Source organism: Nerophis lumbriciformis, linkage group LG08 (assembly GCF_033978685.3).
Source record: "Nerophis lumbriciformis linkage group LG08, RoL_Nlum_v2.1, whole genome shotgun sequence".
NCBI lineage: Eukaryota > Metazoa > Chordata > Actinopteri > Syngnathiformes > Syngnathidae > Nerophis > Nerophis lumbriciformis.
This window is the reverse complement of record NC_084555.2, coordinates 46,396,701-46,413,192: the sequence shown is the minus strand read 5'-3', so window position 1 is coordinate 46,413,192 and position 16,492 is coordinate 46,396,701. Positions and strand designations below refer to the sequence as shown.

Below are 16,492 nucleotides of genomic sequence, written 5' to 3'. Positions count from 1 at the left end.
AAAAAAAAAAAATGACATGGAAGGTTTCTCCTTCTGTATTGCGACGGACTCTGTAGGACTGGACTACGACTGGAAATATTTATTGACATGAATGATGATGGCGTTGGTGCTACGGATGTTTACAAACGCCAAATTCATTTGAAAAAAACAAAAAACACACCCAGTAAATAATATGACGATTGTTGATGATGAATAAAATGGTGTCAACAAAATAAAGGGCAGATTTCAATTCTATATTTGAGGAAGCACTTCTCTTGTCTTCAGTCCAGGTGCAAGTCCAGACGCGGCAGCGCCGTCTTGAGCCGGTTTGCTGTGGTTTCTTTATCTTTGAGGCCGGGCAGGTCGCTGAGGAACAGATACTCCAGATTCCTGTGCACACAAACACCGTGGCTAACCAGGACCGGCAAATGAAAAAAAAAACCTCTCACCCTCTTATTTCCACTGGATGCGTAACGGCAGCAGAACGGTGCCGCTATCTGCCGTTCAGCAAAATAACATGGGCTTTTACGAGATCTCGCGAATTCGCTCTCAATCACGTGATAAGGGGAGTTGTAGTAAACCAAACCACAAACAGTTTCTGTCCTTCCAGGGGAGCAGAAGCAAATAAACTCGGTCCTGCCATTCGAGATGTGTGACGGCTGCTCAACAGAAACACAGCGGGACGTCTCAATACTCACAGACGCCCATACTTGCCAACCTTGAGACCTCCGAATTCGGGAGGTTGGGCGGGGCGGGCCGGGGGGCGGGGTTAAGGGGGGAGGAGTATATTTATAGCTAGAATTCACTGAAATTCAAGTATTTCTTTTATATGTATTTATATATATTTACACACATAACACTTCTCTCTACTCATTGTTGTATTTGAAAGTGCAATGCTTTGCAGCCAGTAGCACAGCCTTTGAAGGAGCATAGGTATAGGCCAGTGACGTGCGGTGAGGTTGATGGCTGGTGAGGCACTGACTTCATCACAGTCAGATTTACAAACATATGAACCCTAAAGAGTATTTTATTCACCATTTGATTGGCAGCAGTTAACGGGTTATGTTTAAAAGCTCATACCAGCATTCTTCCCTGCTTAGCACTCAGCAGCAAGGGTTGGAATTGAATCACCAACAATTATTACCGGGCGCGGCGCCGCTTCTGCCCACTGCTCCCCTCACCTCCCAGGGGGTGATCAAGGGATGGGTCAAATGCAGAGGACAAATTTCATTACACCTAGTGTGTGTGTGACAATCATTGGTACTTTAACTTAACTTTAACTTTACACATACAAACTGTAGCACACAAAAAAGCACATTTAATAAAAAAAACGTTATTATGGTCTTACCTTTACTTATAAGTGCGGGAACAGTGGTGTTCGTGTTGGAGGAGTTGTGAGTGAATGAAATATGAAATCCGTGCTGCAGTCTGCAGGTGTACCTAATGTTGTGTCCCTGCAGTCGTTCATGGCTCCTCCGGCGCGAGCATTGTTGTTTTTGCACTTTTTGGCTTCTTGTTAAGTGACTTTTTTTGGGTGGATTCGGTCTTGCACGTGGAGGGTTTGGGTGTGGGCTTTGGTTGGTGTGGCGCTCCGGTCGGGGGGTGCAGTCTGCGGCGGAGGTGCAATAACCGGCACCAGGAGGCGGGGTTACGCAAGCCTCACACAGTGCGTCTTCGCAGCAGTTTTATGATTGCTCAGCACAAGAAATACGTTACACACATACAGTTGTTGACCAAATACACTGTACATTATATACCTCAGCTAACTAAACTATGGAAATGTATAATATAGTTCATATAGCAATACAGTCTCACTGCACAGCAGGCCAGCAGTTAGTCGAGTCCGCAATCCATGTTGAGGCACAATTGAGTGACGTGCCTCAACTGGCTGCTGATCACCGCACCGTCTCTTCTCAGTATTTGAACGGCAAATGTGAAAATTCAGCGATTTTGAATAAAAATAATCTAAAACTGGTGAAGTTAAACGGAAAATAACTTTATGGTATAATCACTGGATACATATAACAATTTAATTAATTTTTTTTCTTTTTACATTTTTTTTCTTCCCATGATGGCAGGTGAGGCCCCGCCTCACCTGCCTCTAGTGACCGCACGTCACTGGTATAGGCAGCATCGGTGGAATTTAATTTGCAGGAAAGGAGTGAGTTTAGGGTTGAATTGTCCATCCTCGTTCTATTCTCTGTCACTATCTTTTTTTGGACATTACTACTTGCCGTAGTTTTGAAGCATTGCATGATGGGAATCCGGATGTTGTGTGTCAGTGTATTAACGTGCCGGCTGGAATAAACACACGCTGAGCAATAGCTCCGTGCCCGCCTAATTTATGGGTTATAGATAAACCTATGGATAACGTAGACAAATATAATAGTCTCCTTCTTGTTGTGTGTGCAGTTGCGCACTGAGCTCCAAAAGCCGTAGATGTTATAACGTGACTGGGCCGGCACGCTGTTTATATGGAGGAAAAGCGGACGTGACGACAGGCTGTCCTCACTCAGGTCCGGCTGGAAATCGGGAGAAATTCGGGAGAATGTTTGTCTTGGGAGATTTTTGGGAGAGGCACTGAAATTTGGGAGTCTCCCGGAAAATTCGGGAGGGTTGGCAAGTATGCAGACGCCTGCCTGTGAGTATTGATGGACGCCGTTGACTTGACTCATGGAAAATACGACATTTTTGCCTTGCAGAACGACAACTTAACTTTATTTTTTGTAGCAAGCAACAACACAACAGTAACCTCATCCCTGGCGAGCGTGGTGCGCACACATCTTGTTAGAATAATTGTAAGTTATCACAAAAAGAATTGTGTTGAAATGAGTTCCTAGCAAGAAGACAAAAGCTGTCTTTGAAGCCTACCAAGAAGAAGGCTCGTAAAACTCCACTGTGTAAGCCACATGAAGAGTTTTCTGTTTTCTCTCATGCATGGTAATCAACAGAAAGATATTGTTCTAACCCAAGGACTTCAAAGCGGACAGATGGCAGGATCTGCCCAATTTCCAGACAAACTCTTTTTGAAGTATTTTACGAACTCTCTGAACTATTTTATGCATACTTGCCAACCTTGAGACCTCCGATTTCGGGAGGTGGGGGGCGTGGTCGGGGGTGGGGCGGGGTATATTTACAGCTAGAATTCACCAAGTATTTCATATATATATATATATATATATATATATATATATATATGAAATACTTGACTTCAAGTATTTCATATATATATATATATATATATATATATATATATATATATATATATATATATATATATATATATATGAAATACTTGGTGAATTCTAGCTGTAAATATACTCCTTCCCTCTTAACCATGCCCCCGACCACGTCCCCCACCTCCCGAAATCGGAGGTCTCAAGGTTGGCAAGTAGGCATAAAATAGTTCAGAGTTATATATATATAAGAAATACTTGAAGTCAAGTATTTCATATATATATATATATATATATATATATATATATATATATATATATATATATATATATATATATATATATATATATATATACTGTATATATATATTTTATTATATATATACTGTATGTATATATATATATATATATATATATATATATATATATATATATATATAAATAAGAGAAATACTTGAATTTCAGTGTTCATTTATTTACACATATACACACACATAACACTCATCTACTCATTGTTGAGTTAAGGGTTGAATTGTCCATCCTTGTTCTATTCTGTCACTATTTTTCTAACCATGCTGAACACCCTCTCTGATGATGCATTCTGCTTCGTCTCCTTGTTGTGTGCGCAGTTGTGCACTGCACTCTATAAAAGCCCTAGATGTTAATGTCACATATGCATGTACAGTAGATGGCAGTATTGTCCTGTTTAAGAGTGTCACAACATTGCTGTTTACGGGAGACGAACTGCTTTACGGTATACAAAAACGTGACTGCTGTTGTTGTGTGTCGTTGCCGCGCTGGGAGGACGTTAATGAAACTGCCTAACAATAAACCCACATAAGAAACCAAGAACTCACCCTCGATCATTCTACAGTTATAACGTGATTGGGCAGGCATGCTGTTTATAATGTGTGAAAGCGGACATGAAAACCGGCTGTCGACACGTCACTCAGGTCCGCCTGAATTTTGGGAGATTTTCGGGAGAAAATTTGTCCCGGGAGGTTTTCGGGAGAGGCGCTGAATTTCGGGAGTCTCCCGGAAAATCCGGGAGGGTTGGCAAGTATGATTTTATGACCTCTTCTTTTGAACTATTCTGTAACCAAAGGCAACGCTGTTTACGACCCACTTCCCTCTGGAAGTGGAAGCGGTGGTCGGAGAAAGTCAAATAAAGAAGGAGGAGTGCAATCTTGTGGAAATAATGTCAAAGCGCTTTTGAGTACCTTGAAGGTAGAAAAGCGCTATACAAGTATAACCCATTTACCATTCTGTGTGGTGCCATTCTGCTGGCAGTGAAAATTGACATATTGACTTGAGTAAAAACGGAAAGATTCCGCTGCTGCGACGGCGCCATTCCGCTGCCATTACGCATTCATTGGAAATCCCGGGGTCATTCGCACCTGAGTTTGTGCAGAGCGACAAGGCCTTTGTCCGTCACGTTCCCACACGACACCACCTCCATCGTGGACAAGCTCTCCTGCAGGTTCTCCAGCGAGCTCAGCCTCTCCAAACACGCGTCTTCAATGTACATACACTTGTTGAACTTCATCTCCTCCACGCGCCGCAAACCCTCTGCGCAAAAGCACAACCACGTCACAGTGGATCACGCCGAACGGAAAGTTGTTATGTGCGACACGCACCGAGATGGTCGAAGCCTCTGTACATAATGCAGGACTATGTGGCGTCGATGGACTGGATCTTGTATCTGTCCAGAGCTCCGGTGGGCAGCGCGTTGTAGTCTTGATGCCAGCGCTCGAAGCCTTGGAAGCGCACCTTGGCGCCGCATCGAATCAACCACTCGGCCGCCGCTCGGTCGGGGCCGACAGCTTTGATTCGCTCATAGTCCACCCTGAGCACATTGAATACCAATTCAACAAAATGGCGGGATAAAAATGTTATACAGTGGAAAAGTTTGGATAGTGAAGCACATTTTCCCGTAAGAAACAATGTAAATATGAATAATAAGTTCCAGCCTTGACAAAAGTCCATATTTAGGTGAATGTTTGTACACTTTGGACACAATATAAAGTGCTATACAGTACTGCATTTCAAAACATAACAAAGAGGGGATGATCAACTATTTATTCACAAGCCAAAACAACAACATGCTGCTGTCTACTGTAGGGATGTCCCGATCCGATATTTGGATCGGATCGGCTGCCGATATTTGCCAAAAATTGCGTATCGGCAAGGCATGGGAAAATGCCGATCCAGATCCAGTTTTAAAAAAAACTCCGGTCCGTGTTTTCCAACGCACCGATTTAAATAATACATTCCACTTTTCTGCTGCTCCGTAATTTCCGTTCCACATTTTCCAGCACACCTTCAACACATCCACAGGTCTGTGAATTCTCACGCAGTTGCTTTTAGCTGCTGGCATTACACGACAGGCTCTTCTCACTCTTTCCTGTGTCTCCCTCTCACAGACAGCGAGCGCACCTTCTTACACACGTCACATACTGTCACGTCATACGTCACATACGTATACGTCCTCCCCGAGCAGAGGTAGCAGCATGGCTGACGTTAGCTGTGATGCTAGCGCAGCCGTGCGAGCAACGCTCCCTCTAAGGTGCTCGCCTGTGCAATTGCGCACTGTTTAAGCGTCCTCTGCGCATAGCAAATCTATGCCACGCACAAAATCTAATTAAAAAATATGCGCATAACAATTTTCGACACACGGACACGACAGAGAAAACAGTTTTCGTCATCATTGTTCAAATATTGTGACGTCTGTCGAGACGCTTATCTCCATTCGGTGCCACACGTCCACACCATCAAAATGCTGAGGCAAAAATTTTCACATCAACGCCGTATGAAAAAAATAGTGATTTTATTAGTTGTGATTTCCTTCTCTGCATGAAAGTTTAAAAGTAGCATATATTAATGCAGTATGAAGAAGAATGTTTTAATGTAGACATGCAAGCCTTGAAAGAAAATTTTGAAAATCAAGACTACATTTCCTGCAAATGGGTGCATTTCTACCCTATATTTTAACTTTAGATTTATTCTCATATCAAACTCTTTTGGCTGTCTTTTTGACACTTACATCCGGCGCCCCCCTCCACACCCTGGATTATAAATAATGTGAAGTGAAGTGAATTATATTTATATAGCGCTTTTTCTCTAGTGACTCAAAGCACTTTACATAGTGAAACCCATGTAAATAATTCAATGTGATTATCTTGTGTGATGACTGTATTATGATGATAGTATATATCTGATAGTATATATCTGTATCATGAATCAATTTAAGTGGACCCCGACTTAAACAAGTGGAAAAACTTATTGGGGTGTTACCATTTAGTGGTCAATTGTACGGAATATGTACTTCACTGTGCAACCTACTAATAAAAGTCTCAATCAATCAATCAAAACACATAGAATCATCATACTGCTGTGATTATATGCATCAAGTGTTCATTCAAGGCTAAGGCAAAATATCGACATATATATTGTGTATCGCAATATGGCCTTAAAATATCGCAATATTAAAAAAAGGCCATATCGCCCAGCCCTAGTTCAATGATGCCATTTCTGTTTGTCATGTATAATTTTGTCTATTTTGTGTTTATCCTTGAATAAACAGGTCAGTTTCTTGTTACCAACCATTGTGTATTATTCAAACTCCCCTAATTCAGCTGGCTAGTTGTTATCAAGAGTACGAAAACCCTTTTCAACATGATTCTGACAACTAAGTAGGCTAAATAACTTTAAACTTTAATACATGCTCGGATAGGCCAGTATCGGTCGGTATCGGATCGGAAATGCAAAAACAATATCGGTATCGGATCGGAAGTGCAAAAACCTGGATCGGGACATCCCTAGTCTACTGTGTGTGCGCACAAACACAGAAGTCCCTTTTAATGGTGACGGCCAGCAACTTTGAGGATTCCTGGTTCGATCCCCAGCTGTTCACGTCCGTTGTGTCCTTGAGCGAGACACTACACCAGTGGTGTCAAACTCATTTCAGATCGGGGGCCACATAGAGAAAAATCTACTCCCAAGTGGGCCGGACTGGTAAAATCACGGCATGATAACTTAGAAATAAAGACAACTTCAGATTGTTTTCTTTGTTTACAAATAGAACAAGCACGTAGAAAATGTACAAATCATAATGTTGTTGGGTTTTTTTACACTTACGTGTTGCGGTTAATAGTATTCTAATTTTATTTGTCGTTATTTATACTTTCTGAATCAATTATGTGATAATGTTCATCAAGATCTATCTCGCCCTTTTCCGGGCGAGAACCATGGACTCGGACTTGGAGGTTCTTCACACTCAGCTGCGAACCGATCCAGTGAGTGCTGAAGATCCTGGCCAGATGAAGCCATCAGGACCACATCATCCGCAAAAAGCAGAGACCTAATCCTGCAGCCACCAAACCGGATCCCCTCAACGCCCTGACTGCGCCTAGAAATTCTGTCCATAAACATTATGAACAGAATGCGTGACAAAGGGCAGCCTTGGCGGAGTCCAACCCTCACTGGAAACGTGTCCGACTTACAGGGAGCGGACCGCCACAATCAGGTGGTCCGATACCCCATACTCTCTGAGCACTCCCCACAGGACTTCCCGAGGGACACGGTCGAATGCCTTCTCCAAGTCCACAAAGCACATGTAGACTGGTTGGGCAAACTCCCATGCACCCTCAAGGACCCTGCCGAGAGTATAGAGCTGGTCCACATTTCCACGACCAGGACGAAAACCACACCGTTCCTCCTGAATCTGAGGTTAGACTATCCGGCGTAGCCTCCTCTCCAGTACACCTGAATAGACCTTACCGGGAAGGCTGATTCAATGCCCAGTAGGGCGTAAATGTGTTCCTGTATAGTATTTCTCCAAAATATGGTCATGTGGTGACACAAATTATGGTATTTAAATCCACTCAGGATTGAATATTCCCTACTAACCCACCAGTGTCTCCATGGAAATGCCCCCCTCTACCTCAAAGAACTACTCACCCCATACTTGCCAACCTTGAGACCTCCAATTTCGGGGGGTGGGGGGTGGTTGCGGGGGGCGTGGTTAAGAGGGGAGGAGTATATTTACAGCTAGAATTCACCAAGTCAAGTATTATATATATATATATATATATATATATATATATATATATATATCCCCGCTACCCCAAAGGGAATAAGCGGTAGGAAATGGATGGATATACATATATATATATAAGAAATAATTGACTTTCAGTGAATTCTAGCTATATATATATATATATATATATATATATATATATATATATATATATATATATATATATATATATATATATATATATATATAAACAAAATAAATACTTGAATTTCAGTGTTCATTTATTTACACATATACACACACATAACACTCATCTACTCATTGTTGAGTTAAGGGTTGAATTGTCCATCCTTGTTCTATTCTCTGTCACTATCTTTCTAACCATGCTGAACACCCTCTCTGATGATGCATTGCTGTGTGGCACGTACAAAAGTGCTTTCATCAAATGCACTAGATGGCAGTATTGTCCTGCTTTAAAAGACGGACTGCTTTACTGTAGACGTTCTTTATATTGTGGGAAAGCGGACTCAGGTCCGCATGGAGCTGGAGGGCACGTGGCCTCCAGCTCCGCCTGAATTTCGGGAGATTTTCGGGAGAAAATTTGTCCCGGGAGGTTTTCGGGAGAGGTGCTGAATTTCGGGAGTCTCCCGGAAAATCCGGGAGGGTTGGCAAGTATGACTCACCCCCAAATCCTCCACACGACACCTGCGCTCCGGACAGGCTAACCTCCTCCAACCTCTGAGGACAAAGCTACGAACTATGGGAGACCGGGCTTTCTACTCCGTCGCTCCCAGTCTGTGGAATGCTCTCCCTGACCACCTGAGGGCACCACAGACTGTGGATGCTTTTAAAAAAGGCTTAAAAACCCTTGTTTTTTAAAAAAAAAAAAAGCCTTTTTATAGATTTATGCATACTAGTTCTAGCTATTAGGCTGTTCTAGTTTTTATTTTATTTTTATTATCTTTTTATTTTATTTTATTTTTTCAATACACTGTAGCACTTTGAGGTTGTTTGCTCAAATGTAAAGTGCTTTTTTACAAATAAAATCTATTATTATTTTGAGAGGTAATTATTGAAGTCGGCCAAAACTGAAGGCCTAGCTGGGAAACGCACTGTCATATTATGACTGTAAATAAGAGATCGTACTTGTTGAAAATAGCATTGAGCCATGACCAGAAATGTCTTCGGTTCGTCTCTCTCTGCTTCAAAGCACACTGCACCGTCCTCGCTAACAGCTTCATTCCTGAAACAAATGTACATATTTTAAACGTTTTAAAAAAATGTCAGAGAACGAGTGAATATCTTCTGACCTACCCTTTTATTTAGCGAACAAACTGTTTACCTTCCGGGTGCGACCATTTTGGCGAGGGGGAGTCTCGTTCAAGATTTGTGACGTCACCATGAAACGCGCTCGCCTATTGGCTGTGCGGGAGAAAAGGGGAAACATCGCGAGAGCGGGCAAAAGTTCTCGAGTTTCAGGGACACCGGCTAGTGGGTGTCAGGACAAGGAGGAGGAGGAGGAAACCACGCTGAAGGTGGAACATTGCCGCAAAAACTGTTTTTTTTCTCTTTCCACAATGATAACGCTGCTCTGAGGAGTCTCTCTAGCGCCATCGCCGCCATGTTTCGGGTCTTGGCCAGCGCCTCTTTTCCGGCCGCCTGCTGCCAGCCCAAAGTGCCCTATGACGTCGCCAGCAGACTCGTGCACAGGTGAGTCAACTAACCTTTTGATTGCATGTTGTCGTCACCTGTCTGATTTGTGCACGACACTACAGGACATTTCACTCTTCTTTTAAGCGACTTTCCTGACTTTCAGGCTGTCACAAACAAGTGGCGTTACGTAACAACAAGACTTTGTTCTTGCGGGGAAAAGAGTGTCACGTGTCTTGTTGTTGTGAAGAAGAAGAAGAAGAAGAAAAAAACAGAAGAATGCATGCATGTGTTTCACATTAGTTCTTCCACCCTCTGGAGACATCAGTTATGTAATAGAAAACCTTTCTGGAACACACTGTCCTGTGCAAACAACCGATATTATTTTTGGAGCGTTCATTTAGAATTCATTACATTAAATTTGGCTCAAATATTAGACATGTAATATTGTTATTTTTTTAAATTTTTCGCAATTTTTTTTACATTACTTTTTAATTTATTTGTCAGTATTTTCGTTATTTTGTATACATTTATTGAATATTACTATTATTTTTGGTTTGTTTATTGAGCATTTACGTTATGTTAGTTATTTAATAATTTGTTTTATTTTGCATTATATTTAGAGATGTCCGATAATGTAATAGAAAACCTTTCTGGAACACACTGTCCTGTGCAAACAACCGATATTATTTTTGGAGCGTTCCTTTAGAATTCATTACATTAAATTTGGCTCAAATATTAGACATGTATTATTATTTTTTATAAAAAAAATTCACAATTTTTTTACGTTACTTTTTAATTTATTTGTCAGTATTTTCGTTATTTTGTATACATTTATTGAATATTACCATTATTTTTAGTTTGTTTATTGAGCATTTACGTTATGTTAATTATTTAATAATTTGTTTTATTTTGCATTATATTTAGAGATGTCCGATAATGTAATAGAAAACCTTTCTGGAACACACTGTCCTGTGCAAACAACCGATATTATTTTAGGAGCGTTCATTTATAATTCATTACATTAAATTTGGCTCAAATATTAGACATGTAATATTGTTATTTATAAAAAAAATTCACAATTTTTTTTACATTACTTTTTAATTTATTTGTCAGTATTTTCGTTATTTTGTATACATTTATTGAATATTACCATTATTTTTAGTTTGTTTATTGAGCATTTACGTTATGTTAATTAATAATTAGTTTTATTTTGCATTATATTTAGAGATGTCCGATAATATTGGCCTGCCGATATCATCGGCCGATAAAGGCGTTAAAATGTAATATCGGAAATTATCGGTATCGTTTTTTTTATCGGTATCGTTTTGTTTTTTGTTTTTTTTGTTTTTTGTTTTTATTAAATCAACATAAAAGAACCAAAGATACACTTACAATTAGTGCACTAACCCAAAAAACCTCCCTCTCCCATTTACACTCATTCACACAAACGGGTTGTTTTTTCTGTTATTAATATTCTGGTTCCTACATTATATATCAATATATATCGATACAGTCTGCAAGGGATACAGTCCGTAAGCACACATGATTGTGCGTGCTGCTGGTCCACTAATAGTACTAACCTTTAACAGTTAATTTTACTAATTTTCATTAATTACTAGTTTCTATGTAACTGTTTTTATATTGTTTTACTTTCTTTTTTATTCAAGAAAATGTTTTTAATTTATTTACGTCATTTAATTTAATTAATTTTTTTTTAAAGTACCTTATCTCCACCATACCTGGTTGTCCAAATTAGGCATAATAATGTACCGAGGATGTCATTGTGGCTTGTGCAGCCCTTTGAGACACTTGTGATTTAGGGCTATATAAATAAACATTGATTGATTGATTGATTGATAATAATGTGTTAATTCCACGACTGTATGTATCGGTTGATATCGATATCGGTAATTAAAGAGTTGGACAATATCGGAATATCGGATATCGGCAAAAAGCCATTATCGGACGTCCCTAATTATTTTTATTAAATATTGTCTGTATGTTACATCCAGTTCTAAATATATTTCAATATTAGTGATATTGAATGGTTACAGTCTTATTACATAGTTTTCTTTTTGTATTCCTTTATTCAATATTATCTATTTCCTATGAATTTATATATGTAGATTTATTCATCTATATATAGATGGATAAATATATTATTTATGTTATGAACATATTTTACTGCTTTCTATTTATGTATTGACTATATTTCATTGTAATATTACATTTTTTATATCAATCAATCATCAATCAGTTTATTTATACAGCCCTTGATCCAGTTACATCCAGTTGTTAAATATCTTTCAGTATTTGTATTATTGAATGGTTACAATCTTACTACATAGATTTGTATTCCTTTATTCAATATTATCTATTTCCTTTGAATTTATATATGTAGATTTATTTATCTATATATAGATGGATACATATATTATTTGTTATGTTATGAACATATTTTACTGCTTTGTATTTATGTATTGACTATATTTCATTGTAATATTATTTTTTTTATATCAATCAGTCAAAGTTTATTGATTATTTAAATTTATTTATTCAATATTATCTATTTCCCATGAATGTATATATGTAGGTTTATTTATCTATATATAAATGGATACATATATTATTTGTTATGTTATGAACATATTTTACTGCTTTCTATTAATGTATTGACTACATTTCATTGTAATATTCATTTTTTTTATATCAATCAATCATCAATCAAAGTTTATTTATACAGCCCTTAATCCAGTTACATCCAGTTATTAAATATCTTTCATTATTTGTATTATTGAATGGTTACAATCTTACTACATAGATTTGTATTCCTTTATTCAATATTATCTATTTCCTATGAATGTATATATGTAGATTTATTTATCTATATCTAGATGGATAAATATATTATTTGTTATGTTATTGAACACATTTTACTGCTTTCTATTTATGTATTGACTATATTTCATTGTAATATTCTTTTTTTTTTTTTTTTTATCAATCAATCATCAATCAAAGTTAATTTATATAGCCTGTAATCACAAGTGTCTCAAAGGGCTGCACAAGCCACAACAACATCCTCGGCTCAGATCCCACATTAAGGCAAGAAAAATCCCAACCCAATGGGATACAATGACAAACCATATGTTTAATTGTCATATGTGTTGGATATATTTTAAATAATTTCATATTTTTGACAGCGAAACGAAAAGTACATGGCATTTAAAAGCACTTACATACCAATAGTTACATAATAAATGTCATCCATTTAGTGTGTTCCTACTATTTGATTTTTTTGCCCAATTTAAACATTTTTTGCACATCTTTCTGCTGTTCTGTCTCTAAACTAAAAGTGAAGATGCAAACAAATGTTTCAGAGTGAAGTTTTTTTATTCCATGCTGGAACATTTGATGTTTGTTTCAAACTCCCTTCCAATTATGTTTCTAATGTCATCATCATAATCATATTAGACGGATATAAAATGAATACTATTGACAAAATAGGCGTCCGTTTCAAAGGTCGCATCATCGTACGACAGGACGTTGAACCCCTGACCCCAAACGTGTCGTCCGTGTGTCAACACGGCGTACAAAAATGATTTATTGCAAGGTAAACAAACGATGAAAATGAACGTTTTTGTTTTTCAGCGCTTCGTACGATGTGGCGCTGGTGGGGGGCGGCATCGTGGGCTTGGCTACGGCCAGAGAGCTCATCCTGCGACATCCTGCGCTCAGCTTCATCCTGCTGGAGAAGGAAAAGGAACTTTGTGAGTTATTTCAAGTGGAAGAAGAAGATAGATAACATGTTTGTTTTGAACTTGTGGAAAGTTATGGACCTGTATTTGTGTTGGCATTAAGGCTAATCTTTAGCTTTGTCATATTCTTATGTTGTGTTCTAACTAGAGATGTTAATAATCGGCCGATAAATGCTTTAAAATGTAATATCGGAAATTATCGGTATTGGTTTCAACCTCCCGATTTTCCCGGGAGACTCCCGAATTTCAGTGCCCCTCCCGAAAATCTCCCGGGGCGACCATTCTCCCGATTTCCACCCGGACAACATCATTAGGGGCGTGCCTTAAAGGCACTGCCTTTAGCGTCCCCTACAACCTGTCGTCACGGCCGCTTTTCCTCCATACAAACAGCGTGTATGTATGGAGTCACATAATATATGCGGATTTTACACACACATAAGTGAATGCAAATCATACTTGGTCAACAGCCATACAGGTCACACTGAGGGTGGCCGTGTAAAGAACTTTAACACTGTTACATATATGCGCCACACTGTGAAACCACACCAAACAAGAATGACAAACACATTTCAGGAGAACATCTGCACCGTAACACAACATAAACACAACAGAACAAATAGCCAGAACCCCTTACAGCACTAACTCTTCCGGGACGCTACAATCTCCCGAATTTGGAGGTCTCAAGGTTGGAAAGTATGCTCTAGTATACTCTGGACTGAAGCTGTGTGCCTTCATTGTTTTTGAGGCATGTTAAAAAAAAAAAAGCACTTTGTGACTTCAATAATAAATATGGCAGTGCCATGTTGGCATTTTTTTCCATAACTGGAGTTTAAGTTGTTCTCTTATTCTGGAAAACCTTGTTTTTGATTGATCGATTGATACTTTTATTAGTAGATTGCACAGTACAGTACATGTTCCGTACAATTGACCACTAAATGGTAACACCCCAATAAGTTTTTCAACTTGTTTAAGTCGGGGTCCACGTTAATAGATTCATGGTAAAGTTACATTGTTTAATGCAGTGGTTCTCAAATGGGGGTACGCGTAACCCTGGGGGTACTTGAAGGTATGCCAAGGGGTACGTGAGATTTTTTTTAAATATTCTAAAAATAGCAACAATTCAAAAATCTTTTATAAATATAAATAAAAACCTATCTTTTTTTCCAAATAGTTCAAAAAAGACTACTACAAATGAGCAATATTTTGCACTGTTATACAATTTAATAAATCAGAAACTGATGACATAGTGCTGTATTTTACTTCATCTTTTTTTTTCAACCAGAAATGCTTTACTCTGATTAGGGGGTACTTGAATTAAAAAAAAAATTCACAGGGGGTACATCACTGAAAAAAGGTTAAGAACCACTGGTTTAATGCATCCAGCGGGGCATCACAACAAAATTAGGCATAATGTGTTAATTCCACGACTGTATATATCGGTATCGGTTGATATCGGTATCGGTAATTAAGAGTTGGACAATATCGGAATATTGGATATCGGCAAAAAAGCCATTATCGGACATCTCTAGTTCTAAACTTTTTTTCTTTATTTTTCTTCCACCGCAGCCGTCCACCAGAGCGGCCACAACAGCGGCGTGATCCACAGCGGCATTTACTACACGCCGGGATCGCTTAAAGCTCGTTTGTGTGTGCGAGGAGCTTCACTGGCCTACGAGTATTGTGACAAAAAGGGGCTGCCATACAAGAAATGTGGAAAAGTGCGTCCGAGTCCAAACAACTGTATATATAACATATAACCTGTGTGTGTGTGTGTGTGTGTGTGTGTGTGTGTGTGTGTGTGTGTGTGTGTGTGTGTGTGTGTGTGTGTGTGTGTGTGTGTGTGTGTGTGTGTGTGTGTGTGTGTGTGTGTGTGTGTGTGTAGCTTATTGTGGCGGTGGAGCAAGAAGAAATCCCTCGACTCCAAGCGTTATACGAGCGAGGACAGAAAAACAATGTTCCTGGCCTCAGCATTGTGGACGCCAAAGGGATTCGAGAGCGAGAACCGTTTTGCAGGGTAAGACACATCCATTAATGATGATAACAGGATTCTGCCATCATGGTATCATACCGTTATGGTTTCATATCACCGTCCATTGTATCATATTATCATGCTGTGATGGTATCATGCCATAGTGGCATTGTATTATCATGGTATATCATACTGTCGTGGCGTCATACTATTACATTTTCATGGTATCACACCATCATGGCGTCATACATCATAGTACATACTATCATTGTGTCATACTATCATAACATCATGGTATCATACTATAATTTGATCATAACATCAGTGTATCATGGTATCATAATATAATGGTATGAAACCATCATGGCGTTATACATCATTGTACATACTATCATAACAACATGGTATCATACTATCATTTGATCATAACATCATTGTATCATAATGTAATGGTATCATGCCATCATGGTGTCATACATCATTTTACATACTATCATTGTGTTGTACTACCATAACATCATGGTATCATAGTATCATTTGATCAAAACATCATTGTATCATAATATAATGGTATCATACCATCATGGTGTCATACATCATTTTACATACTATCATTGTGTCGTACTATCATAACATCATGGTATCATACTACTATCATGGTATCATGCTATCATTTGATCATTACATCATTGTATCATAATATAATGGTATCAAACCATCATGGCGTCATACATCATAGTACATACTATCATTGTGTCGCACTATCATAACATCGTGGTATCACTATCGTTTGACCAGAACATCATTGTATCATAATATAATGGTATCATACCATCACGGCGTCATACATTATAGTACATACTATCATTGTCGTACTATCATAACATCGTGGTATCATACTATCATTGGATCATAACATCAT

At 38.7% G+C, this 16,492-nt stretch overlaps 2 protein-coding genes across 2 annotated transcripts in view; one reads left to right on the top strand and one right to left on the bottom strand.

Annotated features, from left to right (window-relative positions):
* Positions 1-59: 59 nt before the first annotated feature.
* Positions 60-9,786, bottom strand: dmac2l (distal membrane arm assembly component 2 like). The gene is given in 5 exon segments (XM_061969068.2): positions 60-369; positions 4,553-4,724; positions 4,793-5,001; positions 9,340-9,436; positions 9,508-9,786. Coding segments are annotated over 4 exon segments (585 nt in total). The 5' UTR covers positions 9,435-9,436; positions 9,508-9,786; the 3' UTR covers positions 60-260.
* Positions 9,656-16,492, top strand: part of l2hgdh (L-2-hydroxyglutarate dehydrogenase) — a 24,316-nt gene continuing 17,479 nt past the window's right edge. The window contains exons 1-4 of the mRNA XM_061969066.1: positions 9,656-9,903; positions 13,495-13,613; positions 15,168-15,319; positions 15,484-15,615. Coding sequence (XP_061825050.1) covers positions 9,815-9,903; positions 13,495-13,613; positions 15,168-15,319; positions 15,484-15,615 — 492 coding nt within the window. The 5' untranslated portion in view covers positions 9,656-9,814. The remainder of the gene's footprint in view (positions 9,904-13,494; positions 13,614-15,167; positions 15,320-15,483; positions 15,616-16,492) is intronic.